The sequence below is a fragment of the Chelmon rostratus genome, chromosome 6 (genome assembly GCF_017976325.1).
Source record: "Chelmon rostratus isolate fCheRos1 chromosome 6, fCheRos1.pri, whole genome shotgun sequence".
Classification (NCBI taxonomy): Eukaryota; Metazoa; Chordata; class Actinopteri; order Chaetodontiformes; family Chaetodontidae; genus Chelmon; species Chelmon rostratus.
This window is the reverse complement of record NC_055663.1, coordinates 28,847,651-28,875,027: the sequence shown is the minus strand read 5'-3', so window position 1 is coordinate 28,875,027 and position 27,377 is coordinate 28,847,651. Positions and strand designations below refer to the sequence as shown.

At 44.0% G+C, this 27,377-nt stretch overlaps 1 protein-coding gene across 2 annotated transcripts in view; it reads right to left on the bottom strand.

Annotated features, from left to right (window-relative positions):
- Positions 1–4,203: 4,203 nt before the first annotated feature.
- Positions 4,204–27,377, bottom strand: part of immp2l (inner mitochondrial membrane peptidase subunit 2) — a 117,388-nt gene continuing 94,214 nt past the window's right edge. The window contains exons 4-6 of one of the 2 annotated variants that reach the window (XM_041938826.1): positions 24,734–24,799; positions 11,996–12,098; positions 4,204–4,904 (exon numbers count right to left, since the gene is read on the bottom strand). In XM_041938826.1, the coding sequence (XP_041794760.1) occupies positions 4,779–4,904; positions 11,996–12,098; positions 24,734–24,799 (295 nt within the window). In that variant the 3' untranslated portion in view covers positions 4,204–4,778. Of the gene's footprint in view, positions 4,905–11,995; positions 12,099–24,089; positions 24,239–24,733; positions 24,800–27,377 lie in introns of those variants that run through there. The other variant, XM_041938827.1, reaches the window with a different exon arrangement.

Genomic DNA, 27,377 nt, shown 5'->3' with positions numbered 1-27,377 from the left:
TTCTATGTCACGTCCACAGCCAACAACAGCCAACCAGAGTCCACCTTAGAAGGGAAGTGCCCCATTCTGTTGTGTAAAGAACGAGCCAGTGGCAGCCGATTGTGCTTCAGATAATCATTGAAACTCTGAAAATGACGATATTCTGCTTCAGTGAGTAATTTACAGCCAAATCAAGGAATTCAGAGCAAATAGGGACATTACACAGGGTTTGACATGACAAATATAATAAATGTAAAGATATATAAATATAAGTATAGATATCCTAAATATAAATACACATATTAAATGGCCTTTTTTTGAAGAATGCCTGGACATACTGTTAGAAAAACATTCAGTTTCTATGGTTTTGCTATAAGTTTTTATTGAACATCACGTCAGTTAGACCTGGAGAAGCCTTTTGGACGAGATGCGGGTCCAGTTGTGGTTGTAAAGCACGTGGACGCCGGCGTTTCATTCAGATTTTACAGCGATGAGCATTGAATTTCTTTGTGTGTCATCTCCTGCTTTACTTCCTGTGGGTTCGGGTTCGGGTACGATCACCAGCCTTCATGGTGCTCTTGGATTTGATTTGTTTTTTCTACCTTGCCGGGGCTTTTTTGCATTTATGGACTCTAAGTCCCGTCACTGTGGAGCACCGTTTGTCTTTTTGAAATTTCCTCCTCCTCCCGTGAGTCTTCGTTTGGTCACCTCTGGTAATAAAGTTATCGAACTGCACCAGCTCCAAAATGTTTGGACTGCTTTGGGTTCAGCTCCTCGTTTCTTCATGACACAATTACAACACCATCATTTTATTGCTTTGTTTCACGCAGGGATGCAGGCATTGAGTTAACCTAACATAACCTGCACCTGCCTAACACAGACACCTAATGTTAACCTAAACTGAACCTTAACCACTGACCCAAAAGTCCACTGTTCTTCAGTTGAGGGCAAGGCTTTTGACCAGTATTGGACAAGCTGTCCCCATTAACTGGTCTTCAGTCTGAAAGCAGACTGTATGGGAAACACACACACACGTCTGTTCAGTGCCATGTCTTTCCAGTTCGTGTGTTGATCCCGCACTTCTAAACGAGGCCGCATCTCTCCACGGCGACACTGGAACCCGAGCAGCTGCAGTTGGCAGTGAAACAGCAGCTTAGAGACGGACTGATGAGTCTTTTCAGCTCTCTGTAAATAAGGTAAATGCTGGATGTAAAGTACCAAAAGATGTGCAAACACAAGCTTTATTACCCAGAGTGGATATTACTCAGTCAGAGTCGACGAGTATTTTCAGGACAGGCTTTAATTCCAAATGCAAAGACTCATTTTGCTCTGCAGGCTGTGATTTAATAACCTCAAACATGAACCTTAAATGTCAGACTATATTGGCACAGGGATGAACATCGCATTTGAGTGAATTAATTTTGCAGATGTGAGCCTGCTGTGCGACATTGCCTCAGTGGGAGGGTTGAGCACACCTGCATTTAGCCCCACTTGTGCCTTCCGGGGTCCCATTACGCCGTAACACAGCTGTTAGCATCGCACAATCAACAGCTACGTCTGAGAGCTGAATTTACCACGAGTGCTCCCTCAGTTTGATTTATGCAAATCAGCGGCGCGCCTCTTCCTCTCAGTCGTTTGAGGAACGGGCAGAAGTCGGCTGCTTCGTCTGGTGTGGTTTTTCTCTAATTAAGGCTTCAGATAACCTGGTTGATGCTCATCTCTCCTCTCAGAGCATTTAATAAAGAACAGAATATTAATGGGGCATCTTTAGCCCTCTGCTGACAACACCAGCGACACAAACAAGAGCACGGCGATAATACGTTTTTAGATAATGACATCATCGTTCAAAATGACTGAATTCAAACGGTTCTCCTCAAGTGTACACGAGAGGTCACACGGAGGTCGTACTGACAGAAGAGACGTGAAAGGAGCTTTGAACTTCGTTAAAGGCAAATACTGTGAAGTTTTTCAGTCTTTTATCTAGTTTTTTTTTTTTATGTTTTCATTATACAGCACAATCAGGATCTGTTGACTTGAACTATCGTCTCCCAAAGGTGCTGCTGGTCGACGTCAACTGAAAAGATGTCGAGTCTCCCGGTTTGTGAGGATGAGTGTTCAGCGTTCAAACACAAGACCTTTCCCTATGAGCGCAGGAGTAGTACAGTGATCCCTGGCTATAACGCGGTTTACTTTTCGCGGTTTCGCTACTTCACGGATTTGCATCGTGCACTGTGTTCTGCATTCTGATTGGCTAAAAAGTCACTCCGCTTCTTCTTACGTACACGTACGTAAAACAGCTCGCCAAATTTACTTTACGTACGTGCAAATTCTCTTGCAGTTTCGAGTTTCTCTAAAACCCATAATGTCGACAAAACGCTCTGGACCGACAAAAGCACCTGCAGCAGGGCCCAAAAGGCAGCGGAAGATGCAGAAGAAAAAAGAGCGACAACAACTGCCTATCACTGTGTTCTTCTCCCGAACAAACACACCTGCACCGCGGGCTTCAGAAGAAGAAAACACTGCAGAGCGGAGTCAGGATGCAGCGGCTCAGTCTGAAGAGCAGTGAAATACACCTGAGTCACCATTTGTCCGACTGTACTTTGTATTTTTTTCATAATCATTTTTAATTTTCTCCCGTTTAGTCCAATTACTCGGGTCGCGGTGGGCGGTGCTAATCTCCGCAATTTGAAGCCTTCTGTTCACATCGATGATTAAAATTGTTATTTGACAGCACAGTACAGAAGTTATTTGTTAAAAAAAAACATTTCTAAAGTACTTTTATTTGTGAAACAAATACTTGAGCCTGTAAAATGGTTTGTTCTTTCTTTTCAATGTATAATAGAGTATTTAATTGTATAATAATTGTAAAAAAAAATAAATAAAGGTTTCTACTTCACGGATTTTGCCTATCACGGGTTCTTTTTGGAACGTAACCCCCGCGAAAAACAAGGGTATACTGTATTTCCATATCTCTAACTTTAAGCTAAAACTAGACTTGGGAACCAGCTGATGGTCCAGACTAGCAGTATGCTATCCATCTTTCTCCAGCCAGGGGAGACCTGGCACCCGCTTCACAGACAAGCGTTGAAAAAAGAATAAAACTTAATAGTACTCACGCAAACTGAACATGGGAACGTCTTTGTTAAACAGCGTAACTTACATCATCCTTACGTGTTGCAGCATTTATCATATCACGTGTCCAGGATATTAGTCTGCCCCCCGGCTTATCGCGGCGCTGGCGGCTGCGTCCCACCCCAGCGTGGCAGCGTTGTTGACCACAAACTGCGCTGGGTGTCGGAATCCACACCGGATCGACTTAGCCCTGCATGTCTCCCTGATAGACCGGGGGCCCTTCATATCGTAGAGGAGCTTTCTCTCCTGCGAGCAGCACCACGAGCTCTTTCACCTCGTAATAGTGTATCCTAGCGATGATGGCTCTCGCCTTACCGTCTGTAGCCGGAGCCAAGCTTCGGTGGGCCGGTCTACTTCTATCAGGAGGTGGAAATACAGATACAAACTCTATAGGCCGTCCATTTTCTGACTTCTCCTTACAATATGAATATTCTGCCTGCGGGGGCGGGCTTCAGGATCATCTAGCTTGGCTTGTTGCTGCTCGTATTGGGAAGCTAATTCATCGTATCGCTTCTCCAGCCCCTCTATTCGCCTCTCATGTGACTCTGTGGCGGCCTCTGTATTTGACACCCGCTCGCTTACTTCAGTTCAGTCAGAACCCACCGGAAGTCCCCGACATTTCATTTTCAAATACTAATCAAATGCAATAAGTGTCCCTAGGTTATTGCATTTACATTTACATATCAACATGCTCTAAAGTGGACAAAAGGAGTTTGAATATTGTCCACTTTTGAACAGGTATAGTCTCTGAAAATGAAATGCCAAACAGCATTTTCATTTTAATATGGTCAGCGAACACCCAAAAGACATGTGAAAATGAAAATCCAAATGGATTATTGCATTTTCATTTACATTTTTACCCCAATAACACACACATAGATAGAAAATGCTAATGCTATGGTGAAATTATAAATACTTTAATTTTCAAGTTTACATTTTCATTATGATACAGCCCCCTCCACACACTGGAAAACTTCATGAACACTGCTATTGATCAGTATTTACCTTTGCTAAAATCACAAAGGTTTAAATTCAAATATCAACGTCTGCAGTTCTTTAAATAACATGAATGAGAATATGGACTTGGTGGAAAAGAGACTAGAAAAGGGGCGGGGCAAGGATAGCGCTGCAACTTATTTTTATTGATTGATCTGCCAGTTATTTTCACAATTAATAAATTAATTGTTTGGTTTATAACATGCCAGAAAATAGTCCAAAAAAAAACAACAACCTTCAAATCAGTTGGTTTGTTCGACCAGTTGTCCAAAGTTTGCAGTGATAAAAAACAGAGAAAAACAGCAAATCATCACATTTAGATGCTGGGACCACAAATATTTGGCATTTTTGCTTGAAAAATGGCCTTAAATGATTAATTATTAATCAATTATTGTTATCAACTAGTTGCTTCAGGTCCAGGACTTTAGCTCTTTATGTGATTGCAGATATCCCAGGTCCATTAGACCCCCTGTAGTCTGGTCCTTCACTGAGAGGGAACAGTTCATGTCGCTGGTAAAAACTGAACTGAGGCAAAATTAACAAGAGTGAAACCGTTCACATCACAGCAGTCTGAACAGTCGGACTCAGTGAATGTCTGTCTTTCTAAACTCCGACTTCAGGTTAGATGACATGAACATAGTTAGAAGACCTGAGTGTGTGTTGGTGCGTCTTCATCCCTCCTCTTCCTCAGAGTCCAGTGGTCCTCGGTTCGGAGGCAGAGATGGTCTGATTTGCTGCCAGCGAGTTGGTGGCCAGATGATGTGAGAGGCTCGACCGTGAAGCAGCCCCATAGACACCTGGAAAAAACAAACCAAACAAAACAAAACTCAGTCAAAGACACGTTGACACTTTGGTTCGGCCATGACCCAAAGTTTACATCTCTGGGTGACGGTTTTATCTCACGCTATGACACAACTAAAAGGGATGCTCCACTCAGAACACGATTCCAATGTCAACAACGTAAGGCAGGAATAACCTGCTCCATAATGTAGGTTAACTATTAAATGTGATGTGAGTTAGACAAGCAGTGGGATCAGACATCTCAACAGCATTTAATAGAAAGAAATCTCAAAGTGTTTTATACAAGTCCAACAGTCAGTGGACCACAGGATGTCCATGTCCACACAGCAGCTACAGACACACATACAGACGCAGCAGAGGAGGCTTCCTGTGACAACAGACCAGCTCAGCTTGAGCTAATGTTAGCTCCGGCTATGAGAGACGACACAAAAGGCTACGTGAGAATACTGTTTCCACATCCGACCTGCTGCTCTGGATCTTTAACCGGCTTCAAATGATTAACACACACAACATTTTAACTGTTAGCCTACGCATTGTTGTGGGGACATTTCCATCAAGTTACTCAACTGGGTCTCCTCTTCCTCAGATGGTGACAGTAGATGAAGACTTTTGTGTTAGTTCTTGCAGCCAACAACTGATAAATTGGAAGGTTAAAAGGTTGCAGAAGTCAGTGGGTTAGTAGTTACTGGGAGCAACTCCAGTTCTATGAGTTTGTGCGTAGCCCTGTACCTGCAAAGCACATTATTTTTCACATGATTAAACTTTTATTACGTTAATGACGTGAGTGACAAGCACTTTTGCAATATTGTTATAACAATTTGTTGCTGAAGTGTAACAAACAACTGAAAAGATTTTGGTGTGGATCCAGATTTCTAAAAATAATTTCTTGAATGACATTTTTTAATGTGTTCTGTATTTTATCATGAAATACAACACATACTGTATCCCAAACATGTATCCTGTGGTCAGTTCTATATTTTGTTCTGTATTGTAATGTAGATTTGTATCCAAGTCAGAAATGAAAATATGTTTGTGCCGGATACAATAAATCTTTTCAGGTATGTGTTAAAAAATATCACAATGAAAATTGTGCAGCCTTGGTTCAGGCATGTGTTCTCTGAATGACTTTTAGGAACAAGTGATGAGTAAGTACTCAGTTTTAAAGGTCCAGTGTGGAGGATTCAGCAGGATCCATTGGCAGAAATGGGACATAATATTCATCAGTATGTTTTCGTTAGTGTTTGATCACCTGAAAAGAAGAATTGTGCTTTTGATGCCTTAGAATGAGTCGACAGAGTGAGCGGGTCCTCTTCCAGAGTCCACCATGTTTCTGCAGTGGCTCAGATTGGAAAAACCAAATGCTAGCTCTAAAGAGGGACTTTAGCATTTTTGGGGGGTTTCGTGTCCACTGGACACCGGTTCTCCTGCATGCTGGGAGGGAGGGGTGAGGCGAGGGGTTTTCAGCTAGTTGCAGCGATCAGCTACAAAGATAAGGACTAAATGTGATGCGGAGCTTCACGACATGCAGATAACTACTTATTCGGGAGGATTTAAGTTAAACAGTTTAATTCACATTCAGGTCCAGACATGAACAGCAGAGATGATTAAAACTGGCAAGCTGACAGCTGAAGATCTGATCGCTCACATCAATTAGAGCTCATTTGCATAAGGTCGACCACACACACAGCAGCAAATGTCAAACGCTTTTAATGATGCCCGATATCTCTTCAAAGCTGGCATCTATATTAAAAAAACACCACGCAGCGTTCATCTCTATCTTCAGGGCGACCTCATGGCGTGCTCCGGCTTGTGGGGGCGATATGAGGCGGGCCGTAGACAGACGAAGAGGAGGTCGATTTGACTTTCAGGGTGTCCTCGTGGCTGAATCAGGGTTGCATTCTGGGTAGTCTCCTCCAACCCACAGCAGCTGCAGGTCAAGATCCAGTTTAACAACGTGCAGCCAACTAACATTAATCTGCTGCGGTTGGAGAGCAGGTCAGTGGGCTGACAGGCAGCGAGACATTAGAAGAAATGTCATATCATTTTATTCAGATTGCACATTTCAAGCAACTGCTGATCTGAAATTCTCTACAAATCTCAAACTGTGAAACCTGTTAGTGCAGACAGGAGGTCCGATCCCGCCGGTCCGGGTCAGCTTCAGCAACACTTTTCTCTCTTTTAATCTCAACAAAGATGTTACGAATAATTAAAACGAGATGTCTCACTTGTTGATTCTCAAACTGGTGGAAATCAATCAGAACAAAAAGTCAATGTGAATTTTTAAGAATGTTTTTTTTTCCACTTCCCAGTTTCTTACTTTTAGGATTTTAGTCGAGTGATCGATTGAGTTATTGATTATTGGTGACTGAATTATCTTCAACTGTGAACTGTTCAGTTGGTTAGTCTAAAAAACTGTCAGGAACAGTGAAAAATGTTTATTCCCAGAGTCAAAGGTGACGTCTTCAGAAACCGAAGACGTCCAGTTCATAATTAGATTTAGATTTATTTGTGATTTGCAAAGAAATTTGTCTCCACTTCTGTACAGACTCAAGAACACAACAACACATCAGACGGGACAGATACAGATGAGTAATGGTAGAAAAAACAGTTGATCCTCATACTAAAGACGCTGGTCAACTAATTGATTAATGAACTGATTGTTGCAGCTCTTTGTTGGACCCCCGCCTGTTTCTTTGGCTCAGCTGGTCTGGTTCTTTGGTTTCTGTTTCAGTTCCTTGGTTTATTTTTTACCTCTTCACCCTTTCTTCTCTTGCCACCTCTGGTTCTTAGTTCAGACCTTCCTCTTGTTGTTTGCTTCCCTTTTGGGTTTCTTGGTTGTATTTTCATTTTTGTGCTTCGCTGCTTCCTTCATTGATTCGGCGGTTACGTGTCTCGTGTTTACTTATTTGATTTTCTGGTTCCTTGGTTTTGGCTTTTTCTTTCTTTCTTTAGTTCCTTTCATTCCCTTTTAATCCCACAGGTCCCGCATTGATTTCATCCTTTTTTCTTCAGCTCTTTTTGTGGCTCACTGGATCCAGCGACGGTTCCCTAGTTTGTCTGTTTTCTTGGTTCTTTGGTTCCTTCTTTGATGACATACATTAGTTCCTCGGTTCTGTCTTTCACTGCTTCCCTCTTTTGTTCCTTAGTTAATTCTTCATTTTTATTGTGTGTGTGGTTCTTTGTTTGATGCTTCTTAAGTTTTGTGTCTCTTCAGCTCTCTCTTGGTTCCTTTGTTTCTTGGTTCCTTCCTGATTCAGTGGTGACTCGTGAAGTTATATGGCTCATCCTTTAGTTCCTCGTTTTTCTCCTCAGCACTTTCTTTGGTTCATTGGTTCCTTACCTCCTGTGTTTACCCCCACATTGGGAATGGATATGGAGCTCTGAAAGGCAGAAGTCTCAGCAGGCTGAACTCTGGCTGACTCACTGGTATCGATCAAAAGCCCCCATCAGCCCCCTACAGATGTATTGTGGTCATTTGGTGCTTTGGGATCAGTAAAAATCTTATTTATTGCACCTTCAAACGCTTTAATAGGCCATACTTCCCGCAGTGTGAGATCGATTGACATGAAATCTTGGCATGTCTGTGTATTGCATTCAGAGTTTCCCTCCATTTCACATTTTTCAGAGTTTTGAATTATTTGGAAGGAGCAGTTTTCATCTCTCAATAAAAAAAAAAAAAACACACAGCACAACACTACACACTGTTTGCAGGGAGAGTGGGTGTTTTTCTGTTTTTCATTTGTGGGAGCTGAATGAAAAGACTGTTGGTCAGTGTAGATGACTGGATGGGATCCATCGATTTAGTGGTTTTAGTCGTGCTCCTCCTGGTGGTGACATGAAAGCGTCAGATGTGAGTACCTGGTGTGACGTGACGTTCTCCTCCCGGCAGGATGCAGCTGCAGCTTCAGACGTTCAGCCAGAATAAAGACGTAATGTGATCCTTTGAAGTGCATGATGGTGACGTTTGTTAGGAGAGAGGGCAGCTGATTAATGCTCTTTAGGCCCCGCTTCAAAGAGCTGTGCAATAAAACGTGTACGGGGTGAATGACCACTACATTTAGACCACATGCTAAAAGTTTCTGTTGCTAAGATGCAGAAGAAATCGCTGTTAATTCACTCAACTGGCAAAAACCCAGCCTGGTTCCAGACCTGCAAACTGAACCACAACCCTAATTTTTTCAGGAAAAGTCGGTCTGGGGTCGTGCCCATCGACACTGATGTTCCCCTGGTTGAAAAAGCAACCGAGTCAACTTCAGAACTGGGTAGGTGGGACTGAAGAGGACGTCATCTGTGCTGAAGCAACATCAGAAGTGACAGGAAAAGGTTCTCAACGTGAGCGAGATGGATGCAGCTGTGTCGGGTTTTTTTGACGTATGCTGTCTCAGATCAGGCCAAAGACATGACAGAATACACGTCAGTCCCCGACCAATCATAGCTTGCCATCTTTCGCAACCTGTGTGATGTCATCAGAAAGGAGCTGCTACGCAGCGGCGTCCGAAGCGGCGTGTGTGATACTGGCCGTCTTGTGAAGACTCGACCGCGACCTTTCCGCCGTTTCACCTCCCCTGAACGTTATTTTTCTTTCACTTCACTTAATTCTGACAAACTGATCTCACATGAGGAATCAGCTGTCATCGCTACGACAAACCGCACAGAAAAAACGGCCAGCTGTCGCATCCGGAGCCCATTTCTGCTCCCGAACATCATGTAGTCTGAACCTGGACCTTAAGAAATACCAACTGTTGAATCAGCATATTTTTTCTGTAGCAGTAGGTCACAAGGACCCTGCAGAGAACAGAGGCTGGAGACCAATCAGGAGGGACGGGAGGGGCTGATTGGCAGCAGGTGTGACTGCAGGCAGTCTTCAGATTGTGTGCTCACTGTGGCTGTGACTGCTTGATTCCCTGTGACTCTGGTCGGTGGACTTTTAACATTGTTTTATAGTTATGTTAGTATTTTAATTGTTAGGGTACAGTAGGGGTACTTGCACCCTGAGGTATTTGTATTTTAATGATTTTAATTGTGGGTCTACCATGTTTTTGGGTCTAACTTGAGTGTCACACAGCACAGAGGTATGTAAGACAGCCAGCATTTTAAACCTCTTGTGCTTGACCTCCGAAATTAACTGTGCTTTGTTTGTTTCCAGGCAAAGCACTGGCTGCCGTTTATTTTATGTTTTAGTACTACGTGTTTTATTTTTACTGATTGACTGTATTATTTAATTGTTTTAGTGCAGGGTTTAGTTTTAATACTCTTTTTAATACTGTCTCCTCTTGTTTCTAGTGCGGCGGTTGGTGGGGTCCTCCACTCGCCAGTGTGGTTGACGCTGGGAGTTCACTTTAGATGGTGATACGCTTTGTGGCGGCACATTGTTAATTGTGTGGTGTTTTTATTTGAAGTGTGTTGAGTTTTGCTTTCTTTGGTTATGTAGTACACTCCCAGTGTCCCGGCAGTGAGTGGTTGGTGTCCCAGCCGTAGTACGACTGTCTGTCCTCTCCTTTTTCCTTCCCTGTGTTTTTAATCAAATAAATGACATGCGTATGACCCACACTGGTTGTTGCGGCATCTTTTATTGAAGCCCTTGTGTTTCACCTGGAAGGCTACATTTCGATATATGTGAAACCGCTACAGCAATTTTTTTTTGCCAACGGAAACAGAATAATAACATAAAGAATCCTAATAATCATAATAGTGATAACAAAAATAATAACTCTGTCCAAACAGATAATGAATGATGTGCAGTGTAATGAAATGGACTTTCAGCAGATGAACTAATGAATGAACAAATCTTATGAAACTGAAGTTTAGTGCTGGGTCTGCACTGCTTCCAGCCTCACACTGTGACACTGACCAGAGCTGGTCTTTACAGCTTTACAGTCTTTACATGCTACCAAACTGCCAGCGATTCTCCTGTACACACTAAATACTCAAACACCTGTAAGCTTCAATGAGACCATCAGTTCACATGAAGGTTTGTTCAATGTGCTGATGTTTATGTTGTATAAACTGAGAATAATGCATCATGTAATGTGCAGCATGTCTTAAAGCACACATACACAGCCGGATGACGAAATCAGAAACACCTTGCACATCATAGCACGGCAGCAGCTCCTGTACCTGTGTGGTGAAACTCGTTTGTACTGCTGATTAAAAAACTGTGTCAGGAAGTTCACACCTTACAATACTCTAAATATTACGACCTTTCGAGTTCTCTTTGACGTTGTTATGTATCTTTTAGGAACCTTCAGGGGACTCAAACAGGATGTGTTGGAATTCAGAGGAAGTGAAGAAGTTTGTGCTTCATTACACTAACAAGCCGTTTGGTTGTTGGCTAGCTGACAATCAATGAGATCAATCAGTGTCTCACTTCACTTCCTGCAATGATTCTATTTTCCAGTAAATAAACTAAATCTCATTAAAATTGTTTACGTGTCTGTAAATTCAGCCTTTATGTTATGAAAATTAATTACATTTCACATTAAAGTTCCTTCACATGAGGAAGAAGCTCAAGTTTTAACAACCTCGACTGACGTTGTACAAATACAAACTGCACTGCTGTCTACAATCAGATCGACATTCAGAATACTTCATTGAGTGTTGTACAACAGTAATGAAGTAGAAATATCTTAGAGAATGTAAAAAAATACATGAACACTAGGCAACAATATAACTCTACCACAAGTAATAACAATAAGAAATATGTAAACTGTGTATTACTGTATGACTCTACAATAAATATCCACCATCTATTTAGAAATTTATCTGCTGAACAACATTATACATCAAGTCACATGAATACCAGAATACCACTACTACTACTAACACTACTAATGCTGATACTGTTACTGCAATAATACCATATTTGTGAATGATGAATGAATGAATGCGCACCGAAGGATTCACAAATGTATTCAAGGATTTAGAGAGAAAACTTTTAGTGTACACAGACGCAGTTATCGTTGAGTGTCAAATATCTATGTCACATAAATGCAGCAGAAATCCATAAATAAATGTATTTAAAGTTGTATTTAGTAACTGTGTGAGCTTCACTGCATCGTGTGGGTCACTGTGTGGGTTCAGGTCATACCGGTCCGAAGCTGTTGCTGTCCAGACTGTGTCCGTGATGGTCCCCCTCGATCCAGAAGTGACCGTCAGGAACCCGAACGTATCGGTTCTTGTAGCCCAGAGTCCTGATGAGAAAAGAAATAATTACTCAGTACAGTAACCAGTACATAAAGTTGTAGTAGAAGTAGTGGCACAAAGAAAGCCTCAATACAAGTACCTCAAATTTGTACTTAAGTAGAGTATTTGAGGAACCACTACAGACGTGTGTGTAAGAACCTCGAGCTTTCTCGTTATCATGTGGAACATGTTTTTATGTTTAAAAGTGTCTCAACAGTTAATTTAAACACAAGATCCTTGTGCTCAAAAAGAGGATTCATTCTCAGTGAAGAACCTTGGAGCCCTAATCTGCCTCTATACCTGCCAAAGAGCAGTGATTCCTAACACGTCTCTGGGGGTCATCAGGTGGAAACCTCCCTTCAACAGTGTTTCGCCTACTTAGTCCCACTACACCTCCAGGAGGCTAGGCAGTGAACTCCGGCGTCCCAGAGTCACCCCCCCTAGTGCCAGTTCACACTGCTCCTACACAATCCAAACAGCACTGCCACGTTCAACTGACCCAGAGATGCTCCAGGTAGTGGCCAGTACCGATGCTACCATTTAACTATTGCTAATGCTAATGCTAACCGCTAGGAAGAACAGAAGAAGACAATACAGTTCCGATGCTACCATTTAGCTAATGTTACGTGCTAACCGCTACCTGCTAAGAGGAACAGAAGAAGACAATAAAGCTAGATTCACCTATACTGTTAATGTTAACTGCTAGCTGCCAATGCTAACTGCTAAGATACTATCATACTCTCACCGCTTTAGCTATTGTTAGCTGCTACAATGCTACCACAGGCCTAGATGCCACATGTAACTGCCGATTGCCACACTACCATCATCTACCCCTGCCTCTCACCAACTGCACCAAGAAAAAGCGGGGTGGGAATACAAACCCTGGTTCGGGTAGGGGATAGAAAATAAAGAGGTAGAGTCAAAAGATGAAAGTAGGGATTGGATACAGACCCTTGTTCGGGTAGGGGGTAGAAAGTTTAGAGGGTGCTGAAGGTGGAGGCCTAAACCACAGACTAGATTTAACAGCCTCTTCTAACATTTCCTTCAAGAAGCAAACAAAACAGGAAAACAACCAAAAAGATCAAAAAACAAGGCAACTCTGTATCTTACCACGCACACTCACCTGAACAGGCCGCATGGTCCCAAAGAGAGACTCTAGCTGGCCACACCCCCACCTTATCTAAACTTCCTCTTCTTGGTTCTCTTCCTATTGGCAGAGCGAGAAGATGGGGCGGGGAAAGCAGACTGTCTGTTCAGACTTTAACCTCTTCTCTTGCCGGGTTAGGCATGCATGTCCTCTGCCCACCCCCCCACCCCCCCCCCACCCCCACCCCACCCCCACCCCACCCCCTCCCTCACTGTCCCTATTTCACCCCCCAACTACTATTATTTCTCCTGATCCATATCCACTGACAACAAAACAGAAACATCAGAGCTGAAGAAAGTTCAAACTCCACTGGATGTTTTCTGAATTATAGCTTCATTATTTCAGACAAGAGAAAGAAAAAAAATCAAGATTCAGGGGAAAATTCAGGTTCCTCATCAATGACGGATCAAATCTCCAGGACAGTTATTGCATCCTCTTCATCATCGTTAATCATCATCCTCAGAATCAGCGCCACGCCTTATCGCTCAAACAAAGGACTGATAAAAGGACACATCCAGACTAATGAGGGTGGAGGCTCTGGTGGTGGGGGAGGTTCATAATCTCCTCTTGTAGCTGCTTCGATCAGGTCGTCGTGTTTACGAGAAGGTCCGACGCCCTTCATCATCTCTGTGACTGAAGAGGAAGACTGGGAATTAAAGCCTCAGTGGCTTTTGAATGGGAATTTGTCTGTGATTCTTAATGTGAGAGTGTGTGTTTGTGTGCGTGCGTGCGTGTGTGTGTGTTTGTGTGCATGTGCATACATGCGTGTGTTTGTGTGCATGTGTGTCTGTGTGTGTGTGTGCATGTGTGCATGTGTGTGTGCATGTGTGTGTGTGCGTCTGTACATGTTTGTGTGCATGTGCATGTGTGTGCATTTGTGTGTGTGTGTGTCTGTGTGTGTGTGTGTGTGTGTGTGAGTGTGTGTGTGTGTTTGTGTTTGTGTTTGTGAGTGTGCATATGTCTGTGTGTGTGTGTGTGGGTGTTTGTGTGTGTGTGTGTCTGTGTGTGTGTGTGTGTGTGAGAGTGTGAGTGTGCGTGTGTGTGTTTGTGAGTGTGCATATGTCTGTGTGTCTGTGTGTGTGTGTGTGTGTGTGTGTGTGTGTGTGTGTGTGTGTGGTGGTTTAACCACAGCAGCTGAATTTTCTGCCTCACAAATCAACAAAAAACAACAAAAAACAACAAAAAAACAACATAAAACAAGAAGCTGGGACCAAAGTGAAAGAAGGTTAAAGTCGTGTTTCTCTGACGTCTTCACAGAACCAAGAAGCCTCGACAGCGTTCAGCTTTTATTTAACCAGGTTTGTCTGTGATGAAGAATCTGAGCAGAGTCAGATCAGAATCAGTTATTTAGTGATGACGTGCTGTAATTCTTTAACGAATTGTACAAATAACCAAAGAACATACAGTGACGCTACAGGCCGCCCCCCCCATCCATCCATCTGAACACAAGCTGAACATGAGCCTCTTCTGACCGCAGGGTCCGAGCTCTTCACCGAGACCACCTCCTCTCATCGGTGTCAGCAGCAGCTGGTGAGCGCTGCAGAGGAGGTTCATGAGGGGGCTGCTGACGGCTCCACACGCATGAAGACACTGAAACCTGCTCCTCAGTTCAGTCTCCACTGTGTCAGGTTTTGGTTCCCGTTTTCCTTTCGAGGGGCGTCGTGCCACTTTGCTCGAGGAGGAGTGACTCTTCGCGTCAGTGATGGCTGCCTCCTGCTGGACGGGGACCTGAATAACGGTTTAACAGAATCTCCAGCATCGCGCCAGTCAACGCTCCCACTGTGTTTGCTCTGGACCGATGGCGTCGATGGGAGATTTACATCCGGTGCTGGCCTCTCTGTTCGGAGACACATCTATAAAACATCGTCCCTCTGCGGCTCACGGTTATGTGGCGGGCAGACGGTCTGGCCTGGATGCCTGAATTAAAACAGGAGCTGTGATTTATGTCAGCCTGGCCCGTGTAAGACAGCTCCGCCAGCTCCGCCTCCGCCAGGGAACCCATCCCGGGCCCGTTAATTATTCATCCCCTCCCACGCCGGCGACCTGTCATTTGCACGGCGGCACCTGACGATGGCGTGCTATGATACTGCGAAGACGCCTCAGTCGGCCCGATGCCCTGCCGCGTCCCCTCAGCCTCGCCAGCGCTGCTGCAGTTCAGGGACGGTGACTCTGAGATCTGATGGGTTTTCTGGTTCACTGGTTTGAGTGTCTGTGTGTCACTAAGCTGGAGGACGTGTTTCCAGGCACCAGGCTGTGCTGCACGTGTGCTTTTTAACGTCAGCATCACGCGCTGTTCAGGACGGGAAGTGCAGATTCTGCTCTACAATGTAAAGACTTGAAGAGCTGTAAAAATACTCTGTGCTGAAGAATAATTTGTGCCTGAGATGTAGTTTTTCCTCACAAAATGGGTTCAAATTCGTTAAAATGAATCTTCTCGTTCCTCATTAAAAAAATAAACGGCGACGTCCACCGAGCAGATCTCAAAAACAGGTCCTCGGATCTTTACGACCGGACAGCCTGAACCGTCTCTCGTGTCCCAGGTTGCTTTGCCTCTTCTAGCGTTGTGCAACACTGATTCAGCAAATTCCAAACATATTTCATCAGTTTTCCACCTCATGTTAAAATCCACCTGCTCCGTTAGCCTGAAGGTGCAGCTGCAGCAAGACTCTCACTGCTGGTGGCATCTGGTCACTGGCTGCTCTGCTTTTCTATCCAGCAGTTAGAAACACATGTTTTTGGTGAATGAAATGTGATCTCATGGATTGTTCTTGTGTGGAACATCCAGAGTCACACTTTTCTGTGAGTTTTTCGATGCTGCGAGCACCACAAGCTACACTCACCTGCACCGTGTTTGGCTCAAGATCACAAATAAAACTGAACTGTGCGTGGATGCACGTCACCGGCCGAAGTGACAACAGAGATGTTACTCCAGGGTTTGTGTGTTTGTGTGTGCCTGACCCTGTTTGTGCAGCTTTATGCAGCTTTTCAGTGAAGTTTGGGGCATTCTGGGGCCGATATACACTTTGCTGTTCTATGCAGAATGAAGAGAAGACACAACTGAGTGCTGAGGGTTTGCGTTGGTTGTCTCATTCCTCCCCCACTAATGTGGAGGCTTTACCGACTCGCTCGGCCCTCAGCTTCAGACGAGATGACGGCTCGTCAAGATGATCGACGGATGTGGAGGCGGGAACTTGACCGAGTTGATTTGAAGGAGGACTAAGAATAGGCCAACTGTCTGAAGACGCAAACTTAAGCAAAGAGTAATTGAGCAGTGAGTCACAGCGCAGAGAACTGCTGCCGTTCTGTTCTGTGGGTTCAAACTCACAATCCTGTGACCCTCACAGGTATTTTACTGAAGAAGAAAGCAGCTGCTGTGATGTCACTAATTAGGGTGTGGCCACAGCACGTCCTCATCATAGCTTTGATCTATTGTACGACAGTTATGGATTTCGGGGTGATGAATGGTAGTGAAAGTTTACCGCCACCTGCTTTCAATCTGATCTCCTCCTCAACCCCACAGTTGCAGTTACCATGTGCTACAAGGTCGCACAAAAGTGGAAACAAGACCGCCGTTCCTTCAAATGAGTTTCGGCTCCCACGGGGCACTTTAGCACGCGTTTTGGCTCCCAAGAGGGCACTTTAGCACATGTTTCGGCTCCCAAGAGGGTACTTTAACGCGCGTTTTGGCTCCCATGGGGCACTTTAGCACGTGTTTTGGCTCCCAAGGGGCACTTTAGCACACGTTTTGGCATCCAAGAGGACACTTCAGAGCGCGTTTTGGAGTCCAAGAGGGCACTTTAGAGCACGTTTTGGAGTCCAAGAGGGCACTTTAGCGCGTGTTTTGGCTCCCAAGAGGACACTTTAGCACAGGTTTTGGAGTACAAGAGGGCACTTTAGCGCGCATTTTTCAAAAACTGGGCCACGAGGGGGGGCGGTCACTCCCCCCCCCCCCCCCCCCGCACGCCACTGTCACCAGACGTACATTCACCAAACCACACACCTCACACCTCATCTGCTTTCAGTTTTTTGTTCTGTTGCAGTGAAACCTGCTGTTGGAGACACTTCTGATAAAGCCTAAATGATAAAGTCTCGTTTTTCCAGTTAAGTTTTTGAGTGTCTTGTCTTCGTCATCTCTTTCTGGTGCGCCAAGCTGTAATGGGCTCGTTACTGCCCCCTAAAGGTGGAAAACATCCACTGATACTGGGGGTGTTTCCCCATTGGCTGCAAAGGGCAGCAATGAGACCATTTCATATCCTCAAGAGCAAACCTGGACGCCACAGAAAAGTGACGTTTAGTGTTTTTAACCGGTATGTTCCAGTTTGACATGACGGACGGATGAGGACCAAATGTTTGAGATCAGAAACCTTCACAGTAGTTAGAACAGCTCAGTAAACAGCCATATGAATAATTAAAGATGTAATGGAACCACATGGTCCTTATTGGCTCATGTTTCTTTTAGGAAGGCAAACCAAATGTTTTTTGTATTCGTTTTAAGCAGTTGGTAAAAAAAATTAGGAAGCTGTGAAATATTGTCGTACAGTGAACTTTCATATAAGTATTACTAATATTTAAAAGACACAAGAGGCTTTACATGTGCTAACACAACAAACATAAAGGGGACTGAAGGTGAACATTAAAGCATTCAGGTTTTCCTCCGCTGTCTTTCATCAGCTTGGTGAAATGTTTGCATTGTCGAGCAGATTTTAAAAGAAAAGTATCAAATAATAAACAATGCTTCGGTTCTTCATCCTAAAGGATTAAAGGACTTATTAACTTAATTTTAGGGTGTTTTTACGTGGTCTATCCCATAATCCTGCAAAATAAGAAAAATTTGAGGCATTAAAGTTGGCTAGAATCGTAAAGAGATAAACTGCTTTGATTTCCCAGCATAAAGCAACTTTAACTCTGTTTTATCAGCTCGGTTGATGCTCCGCAGTCACGCCTGCTGAACGTATTGAATCCTGCAGCCGGCTTTGTTCTGATTCTTTCTCTGTGAAAATACAAAATATGCGTAAACTTACAAAGAGAACTTGAAGTTTATCTGGCTGCACCAGATTTCCACAAAAAAAGAAAAAAATTCTAACTTGCTCTTTACATGGTAAAAACAATTAAATAACCTTAAAAAGGACCAGAACCGAGAGTTTGGATGATGAATCACTCTTAACTCAATGTCTGAGAATAAGGTGTGAGTGGAAGCTGCAACTTCACATTTGACCTTTCAGTCTTAAGTACAACACAGAGAAAAGTTTGTTATAGAAGTAAAATGCCCAGAATGCATTTGGAAAGCTGTGAATAATGACCACATTAACCTAAACCATGTATACAGTCATCGCCTGTATCTGATAATGTAATACAAAGATAAGAGTCATAATATCTGTTCAGACATCAGTTAGAAGGTGAAATGAAAGCGATGCAATGCTAAAAGGCAGAGCGACATCAGGATAGAGGTTTGTCTCTGTAACAAATAAACCACGCAACACTCAGGAGGAGTTTTTGAGGAGGTGCTGTATCAGAGCCAGCAGCCCGGCCTGCTCGGCTCTCCTGCTGCATCTCATTATCTGAACCATGGAGCTCCTTTCCTCACCAGAATGCAGTGTAACAAGAACAGCCCCCACCTCTTCCTGAAGGAAATCCAGGGAGAAGAGCATGAGTCACACACACACACGCACACGCACACACACACTCCGTCCCTGCCATCCAGTGCACTCACACTAGGAATAAAAATAGCGATCTGCAACCGAACCTTAATGTGTTCTTAATGCCAGTTCAAATGCAATTTAAGACCCATTTCAAGCCCACATTAAGCCTGAAACGTTAAAGTACTCCAGTGAAGTCTGCTTCCCTGCAATCACACACGTCTCACACAGGGGAAATAACACAACGCCAAGTTTTTAAACTGTGGAAAACACATTCAGCATTAAAAACGCTACATTTTATACTGTTAGAGCATTTATTTAAAAATTAAATCAAACTTAAAGGCCCAACACACCGTACGTCTTTCCTCTCGATCAGACCTCCGCTCTCAGGTTTGAGGTGCATTATGTGACGTCACTATGACGACTCTGTGTGTGTGGACAACACTGTGACGACCAGGAAGGTGCGGTGTTTCTGTAACAGCAAACCCTGGGGGTCCCCTGAACTGAAAACCCTACTGAACGAGAAGAAAGGGGTTTTTAAGTCTGGGGACAGAGCTGAGCAGAAGAGGGTGCAGAGGAACTGAAAGAGAGATCAGGAGAGGCAAGGAGAGCTACAGGAGGACGCCTGAGGAGCGCCTGCAGGGGAACAACTCCAGAGAGGTTTGGAGGGGCCTGAAAACCTTCTCAGACCGCAGCAGCGACAGGCAGGAGCCCTGAATCTGGAGACCAGGAGTGGGCAAATGAGCTGAACCTGTTTTTTAACAGGTTTGATGGCATCAGCTCCAGCTGGATTAATAAAGTATATCTTATCTTATCTTATCTTATCTTATCTTATCTTATGCACAGAGAAAGGCGTCATTTGTGCTCCCTGTTTTGTCCTTTTGCAGACAAATTCAGTGATGCCTTTCCAGTGCAACAGACGGTTTATCATTACACTAAAGTATTTGTATTAAAGTATTTGCTTGATTCAGTTTCTTCCATTTCCTGTGCATGTGGCTCATGACTCCGTGCTACACCTGTCCATGTTGCCACTCAGGTGTGCACCAACAGTCACACAGGCCAATAATCCAGAGTCAGAAGCATCGTTTTCAGGACGCTCATCTCACACTCTGCACAGAGACATTTCTAACAGACACGACGAGTTAGACAACATTTCCAGAAAACACAAAGCAGACAGATCAGACTGAGACGCAGCGCAGCCGAGCAGCACGAACAAGAAAACACCTACAAATACCAATAACCATGTGGACAACAATTAAACAAAGACTCTGAGATGATGCGACCGAGAGCAGAACAGCACCACCTGAGGCTGAACATCAGCAAGACCAGAGAGATGGTGATCGACTTCAGGAGGAAGAAGACGCCTTCACAGCCACTACGGATCAAAGGGGAGGTGGTGGAGGAGGTGGAGGACTACAAATACCTCGGAGTGGTGATCAACAACAGACTGGACTGGAAATCCAACACGGAGACTGTGTATAAGAAGGGGATGAGCAGACTCTACTTCCTGAGGAAACTGAGATCCTTCAACGTGTGCAGCAAAATGTTGGAGATCTTCTACCAGTCTGTGGTCTCCAGCACCATCTTCTCTGCTGTTGTTTGTTGGGCAGCAGCATCAGAGCCAGCGACACCAACAGACTTGATAAGATCATCAAGAAGGCCGGCTCTGTACTCGGACTCAGACTTGAGTCTTTTGAGACTGTGGTGGAGAGGAGGACGCTGAATAAACTGCTATCCATCATGGACAACGATCAGCACCCTCTCCATCACACAGTGGACAGACAGCGGAGCAGCTTCTCCCACAGGCTGCTACAGCTCCGCTGTCCAAGGGACAGATACAGGAAATCTGTCCTGCCACATGTCATCACACTGTACAATAACAGCTGAAGATAATAATAATAATACAATACTTCTTACCACGACTGTTTGCTTTCGATATTTTATTATTATGTATATAATTTTTTACTGCTTGCTATTTGATATTTTATTATATATAGTTCTTACAGTCACGGCACACTTTATTTTCACTGCCATTTGCTTTTGATATTCTTTTTTGTGCAATACTTTTACTACTGTTTACTATTTGGCTATTTTATTATTTTGTTATGTATATAATCTTTTTACTGCTCGCTATTTTTATATTTTTATTATGTATAGTTTGTTCTTTATAGTCTTATTTTCACTTATTTCACTGTGTGTAATGCTGCTGCTGCACTGCAATTTCCCAGCTTGGGATAAATAAAGTCTGTCTGTCTGTCTGTCTGTCTGTCTGTCTGTCTATCAGTAGAAGTAGTTTAGTGTGAAGAGAAAATCTGCATCCTCCCACCCAGACACTTGTCCTCTTCCGTCAATCTCAGTCTCCTGCGTCGACCGAAGCCTCGCGAACTTCAGTTAGCTGCAGTCGCAGTTCAGCCAGCTCTGCACCACCATCTTAGCCATCAGTCCAGGTAGAGGCTGGAGACTGTAGACTGGAACTTGTGACAATACAAGGACTCAACATATTTCAGCCACCTAGTGAGTCTCATCTGTGAGGACTGCCAGCACTTTCTGTGAGACTCCTTTGCTGTAATTCTATTTGGAGTGTGTTTCGAGTCCGGCTGCACCCAGGCTGTTTCCAGGCTGTTTCCAGGCTGTTTCCAGGCTGTTTCCAGTTTGAAGAGGAAGACAGAAAATAAAAACAGGCTTCTGCTCGACTTTGAGTTGAGCAGCTGCCACAGCGCTCTCAGCAGTTTGACATGTGGCTTTCATGGCGTGCTGCACCAAAATCCCTTTTCTAATTTGTTCACCCACCTGGCAAACACGACGCACAGTGCCAGCAGTGATTGGCCACTTCAAATCTGCTTTTGTCATCGGTGGGAGACGGCTTGCTCGGCCGTGCGGCTGCACAATTGTTAGCGGGGTGAAGTCAAACATCTCGTACACAACAGCTGGTGAAAGTTGTCTCAAAAGCAAAAAAGAACAGCTGAAGACAGTGAACAGTGTGCAACGTGTTATTTAACACTGCTTGTACCTAAAAAGTCAGAGCAGCAGCAGCAAGTGTCCTGGAGGAAGACACCAGATCCAGCTCACTGGATCACTAATTTACCAAAGTCCTTCCACATCAGTCTCACTGGTTTTAGTAAACATCTGCTTTTTCTGAATCTGACGCAGCAACATGTTTCAAACACGTTGTGACAGGAGCAACTAAAGACAGAGAAAGATGTGGAACGCTCCAGAAACACCTGTTTGGATCATTCCACAGGTAAACAGGTGATAGCATCATTATTGGGTAATTCTGTTTTTGGAGTCCAGACGTGGTTGGAACAGGAGTTACACCATAGAGTATCTTATCCTACTTTTTTACTCCACACATTCTTCTTCTTCAAAAACAGCACTTACAGTAAATTACCCACAATGCTGTTCAACCACTGATGGTTCGGTGGGAGGTTGGATCTAGCCTGCGGCAGTGACGAGGAGCAACCCTGACTCAAGTGACATCACTTGAGGACATTTGTCAGACTGCACGCAGCTCCCTCTGGAGGAACAAATCATATGCAGTAACAGTACTCCTTTAGTACACCTGGAAACATACTGTGACATGAAAAACTGATGGAGCCCCCCTTTAAATCTTAATCTGATGCATGAATGTGGTTTAAGGATGTAGAATCATCCAAGAAAACCTCCTCTGGTCCAGTCCATCAGACACCTACCACAGTGACTGGCGGGACAGTACCTGCTGTCTCTCAGTCTGGAGGAGCCTTTCAGGCCTGATGGAGAACCAGCAGCCACTTATAATCGATGTACACATCACTTGTAAAGTGGAAATGGTGACTTTCTGAGGAGGGTCTGATGGAAATTTATATGAATGATGTTGATCAACTGGAGAAGTTTGGCTGTTCTTCAATAAATCGTCCTAATGGTTGTTTGCTAAAGACAATTCACAGAGTGAAGGACGATTAAAAAAAAGTATTTAAACAATAAAAATACAAGTAATACACAGAGATATATGAAATATATGCAAACTAAATAAATATCATTGTGCATATTTAAATTTTGTAAATGTTAAGACTAATGATGCAGTACTTTATACTCATACTTTGTGGTATTACTTTACAAAAACAATAGTATCATAAGAGATTTATTCCTGGTTTGAGTGTAATAAATAGGTCATTTTTAATGCCTTTTATTATTGATTTATTTGGGTTATTAATGGGTTGTTACCTCAAAAAACTTTACCAAGTAAGCCTGATTGATTAAACTGCACTTTGACAAGAGCTGGTCCTCAGTTAGCTTCATGAATCGGTTTACAGCCCCTCCCAGGCTGGACAAACAGTAACAGTAACATCTGGGAAAGGGTACAATCGGCATTAATTCCCGGGTCAAATGACTCTGCAGCGGTCGGGTCTTCGTCGGCTCGGGCTCCCAGTGACGGAAACACGACACCCGGGGGGACCCACACATTTTTGCCACTTTTGCGGTGCGCTGATGAAACAAATATCACCTGATGTCAGACAGAACTGTCAATTCGTTACACTCTGTTTCCATGTCATCATCATCATCATCATCATCATCATCATCATCATCTCATAAGGGATATAAAGAAGTAAGCACAATAATATTGTCACTGGCCTTCGTGCTATTTTCTCATTGTTTTCTGCCACTTTCTGATGTTAATTGCCTTTTTAAGAAAATAAAAAATACATATTACTTTACACTTTACACCTGCACCTTCTGTGTACTTAACTTTTAGGTCCACACATATACTTAATCTAAGTTATATTCTTTTTTACTATATTGGCACATTCTATTTTCATTGGCATATTTTATTGTCCACTGGTATATTTTATTCTGTTGGTACATTTCACTTCCATATTTTATTGTTTATTGTTTAGTATATTTTATCGCCTTAGTATATTTTCATTCTGGTAATTGCTTTTTCAAATATTTTTACTGCATGTTTATTTTATTTCATTGTAGTTATCTTAATTTTATTCTTTCTGATCTTCTTATCTTTCTTACTATCTGTTCCTAACATGGGGGTTGCAATGAAAATTTCATTGACATGTGCAATGACAAGAAAGACTCTTGAATCTTATTACCTGAAACTGAGAAGTTATTTATTTATTTATTTATTTTTTAAAGTAATGGATCCCCCACCTGCAAGTGTAAAGTAATTTATATGGTGGCTGCTCAGGATTTGTCCAATCGAAGCTTCTCCTGTCTGCAGGTGGGGGTGACCTTCGGTGCTGATTTGTTCTTGTTCTTGTTGACGCCACAGTTTGAAACCTGGTTTCCTCCATCACCACAGAACCGCTGCATGCTTTCCTACGCCACAACCTGACTGTGCACAGGGATGAGCTCTTTGATGAATCCTCCTCACTGGGTGCTTGTTAAGGGTGGTGAAAAATATGGAGGACGATTAAGGCCAAAATGAAATGAAGTTTTTTGTTTTAGATAAACAAATACAGGAAGCTCGACTACGAGGAGACAGTCGTCAGACATCAGTGACTGAATACATGTAAAACAAAGTACTGGTTAATATGGCTGTAAAATGTTATACTTCCATTACTTTCTACATTAAATACCTTAAAGATCTCCATTAGAAAGTAGAGAACTCTTCATTAAAGATTGGCTGCGTTGCCTTTATCTCACAGAGGACAGGACATGTTTTTGGCCTCTTGTGTTCATGCAGGAACAGAGTCGTGACTTATTTTTGCCACAAGGTGATGCCAGTTAATCTGATTAGAAATCAGTGTGAACCTCTCGACTGCAGAGTGATACGATCAGACGTGAGACAGCTGTGTCACATCAACCTCGGGATACCTTACGTTTATTACTTAGAGAGGCTCAGTCAGATATTCAGTCATACGCTGCTTCCTACCTGATGAAGTCTCCCTCCAGGCCGATGACCCGCTTGATTATCTTCTGCTGGGGATTCTTGGGGGACCTGAGGGAACAATAAATATACAGTATATTTGGTCAATGAGCATAAAACCCAAACAGGAAGACAAATAAAAAGCCAAATAAAAACCATACGAGTGTGACGTAGAGAGGTATGGGAACAGCTCTGTCGGGGAGATCTGTGAAGGTTCAGATAACTTCTACACTCTGTGCACATGTTCAACCTTTGGTGCTGATTAAAGTCTCCGACTCTTCATGAATCAAACCAATCTGCAGGTTGGACGAGCAGAAACTTCACTCACATGCTTGTGCTGTAATTTACATTATAAATGACATATTCTGGGGGGAGGCACAGCCATGGGGTGCTGAGGGTGTGCCAGCAAATCTGCCCTCAGGAGCCTGAGATGGGGTTCAAGGTATTCTTATTATCCCAGAGGGACAGTCTGTGGTACAGCCAGCAGTAACGAGCTCCAGGTCCAGTCATACAAGGACGGGAAGGCTCACTGCAGCTGCTCCGGTTCCGGGGACGTGGCCTCAGGCACATGTCCACAACTGCCGGGGCCTGGTCCACGACCCAGAATGTACACCGGTCCTTCTGACTGCTGCATCTCCTGCTGAGGTCCAGTTGTGTCAGATCTGTTTCTAACACCATTTTCACTCAACGTTTGTCACGTCAATTAAAGAAATAAAGCAATTTAAAATGTGTTATATCTGAAGGTTGAACCTGTACGTCTGCACTGATCTCATTCACACCTGTTGCCTCGTTTGTTTGAAATGGACGCGAACTTGAAGAAGACTGTTGAACGTCCTCCTGAAGCCTCCTTTCCATCACCCAATCAGATGCTTGACAAGGCAAGCTGAGCAGCATGATAACCCAGTAACTGCAGCACACCATCCAGCCCCCCCCTTTGAAACAGGAACCACCACAGAATCTGCTGGTCCACAGGTACTTGGTGTTGCACAGTTGTACTTCAGTTCAGCAGCATCTTGGATCAATGATCCTGTCCAGAGTGGGTCTACTTAGGATCTGGTCTTTCTGCTTTGAAAATGTGTTCATGCACATCAGGCTCAGGTGGATCTTCCAGCGCTCGACCTGGTGTCCTGCAACTTGGATTTTTTTCACTTCCTCAACGATTCCTACCAAGAAGGTGGATGTGACTTCATCCTCCTCCTCCTTCCTGTTTGTGCTCATCTTCCTCCTCCTCTTCTGCCTGTTCTTCCTCTGCTTCCCACGAGTCCTACTTTTCTCCCTCTTCTTCATACTCCTCACATTTCTCTCTCCTCAGCTTCGTCCTATGTCTCCTTCTCTTCCTCTTCTTTCCTCTGCCCCATCACCCCCTCCTCCCTGTTTCCGTGGGGATAGAGGGGATCATGACTGACTGACAGCTTGCTCAGCCAATTGGATTCACCTACAGCTGCAGAGCTGAACACTCATTGGCTGGTCTCTGGGGAACTGGAATGTATCAATATGTGTATTAGTGTGTGTGTGTGTGTGTGTGTGTGTGTGTGTGTGTGTACTTGTGTAATAGAGTGATGAATGATCTCTCCAGCAGCAGAGGAGAGGAAGGATGAAGGAACAAAAAACACAGCCTATCATTCACCCTCAGTGTCTCTCTCTCTTTCTCTCAGTGTCTCTCACTCCTCTCTCTCTCTCTCTCTCTCTCTCTCAGTCTCTCAGTGTCTCTCTCTCTCTCTCTCAGTCTCTCTCTCTCTCACTCTCTCTCTCTCTCTCTCTCTCTCTCTCTCTCTCTCTCTCACTCTCTCTCACTCCTCTCTCTCTCTCTCTCTCAGTCTCTCTCTCTGTGTCTCTCTCTCTCTCTCTCTCAGTGTCTCTCACTCCTCTCTCTCTCTGTCTGTCTCTCAGTCTCTCTCTGTGTCTCTCTCTCTCTCTCAGTGTCTCTCTCTCTCTCTCAGTGTCTCTCACTCTCTCTCTCTCTCTCTCTCTCTCTCTCTCTCTCAGTGTCTCTCTCTCTCTGTGTGTCTTTCACTCCCCTCTCTCTCTCTCTCTCTCAGTGTCTCTCTCTCTCTCTGTGTGTCTTTCACTCCCCTCTCTCTCTCTCTCTCTCTCTCTCTCTCTCTCTCAGTGTCTCTCTCTCTCTCTCTCTCAGTGTCTCTCACTCCTCTCTCTCTCTCTCAGTCTCTCTCTCTCTCTCTCTCTCTCTCTCTCTCTCTCTCTCTCTCTGTGTCTCTCTCTCTCTCTGTGTGTCTCTCTCTCTCTCAGTGTCTCTCACTCCTCTCTCTCTCTCTCTCTCTCAGTGTCTCTCACTCCTCTGTCTCTCTCTCTCTCTCTCTCTCTCAGTGTCTCTCACTCCTCTCTCTCTCTACGTCTCTCTGTTGCTGTGGAGAGGAGGAGAGAGAAGACGCTGCTTCTTGGAGATACTCGAGGAAAACAGGAAACTAGCTGCTGCTGCTGGATGTTAACATGCAGCGCTGCATGCCTTAAATACAACACACACACACACACACACACACACACACACGCCCGTGTGTGTGCGTGCGCTCCGCGCTGCAGCAGCCATGCCAGGAATACCAGCTGAATATCTGCTGCTGCAAGGGACGTGATGGATGCCGTTTGTACTGGTGAGTGCTCCATCACTGTATGACTGTGTGTGTGTGTGTGTGTG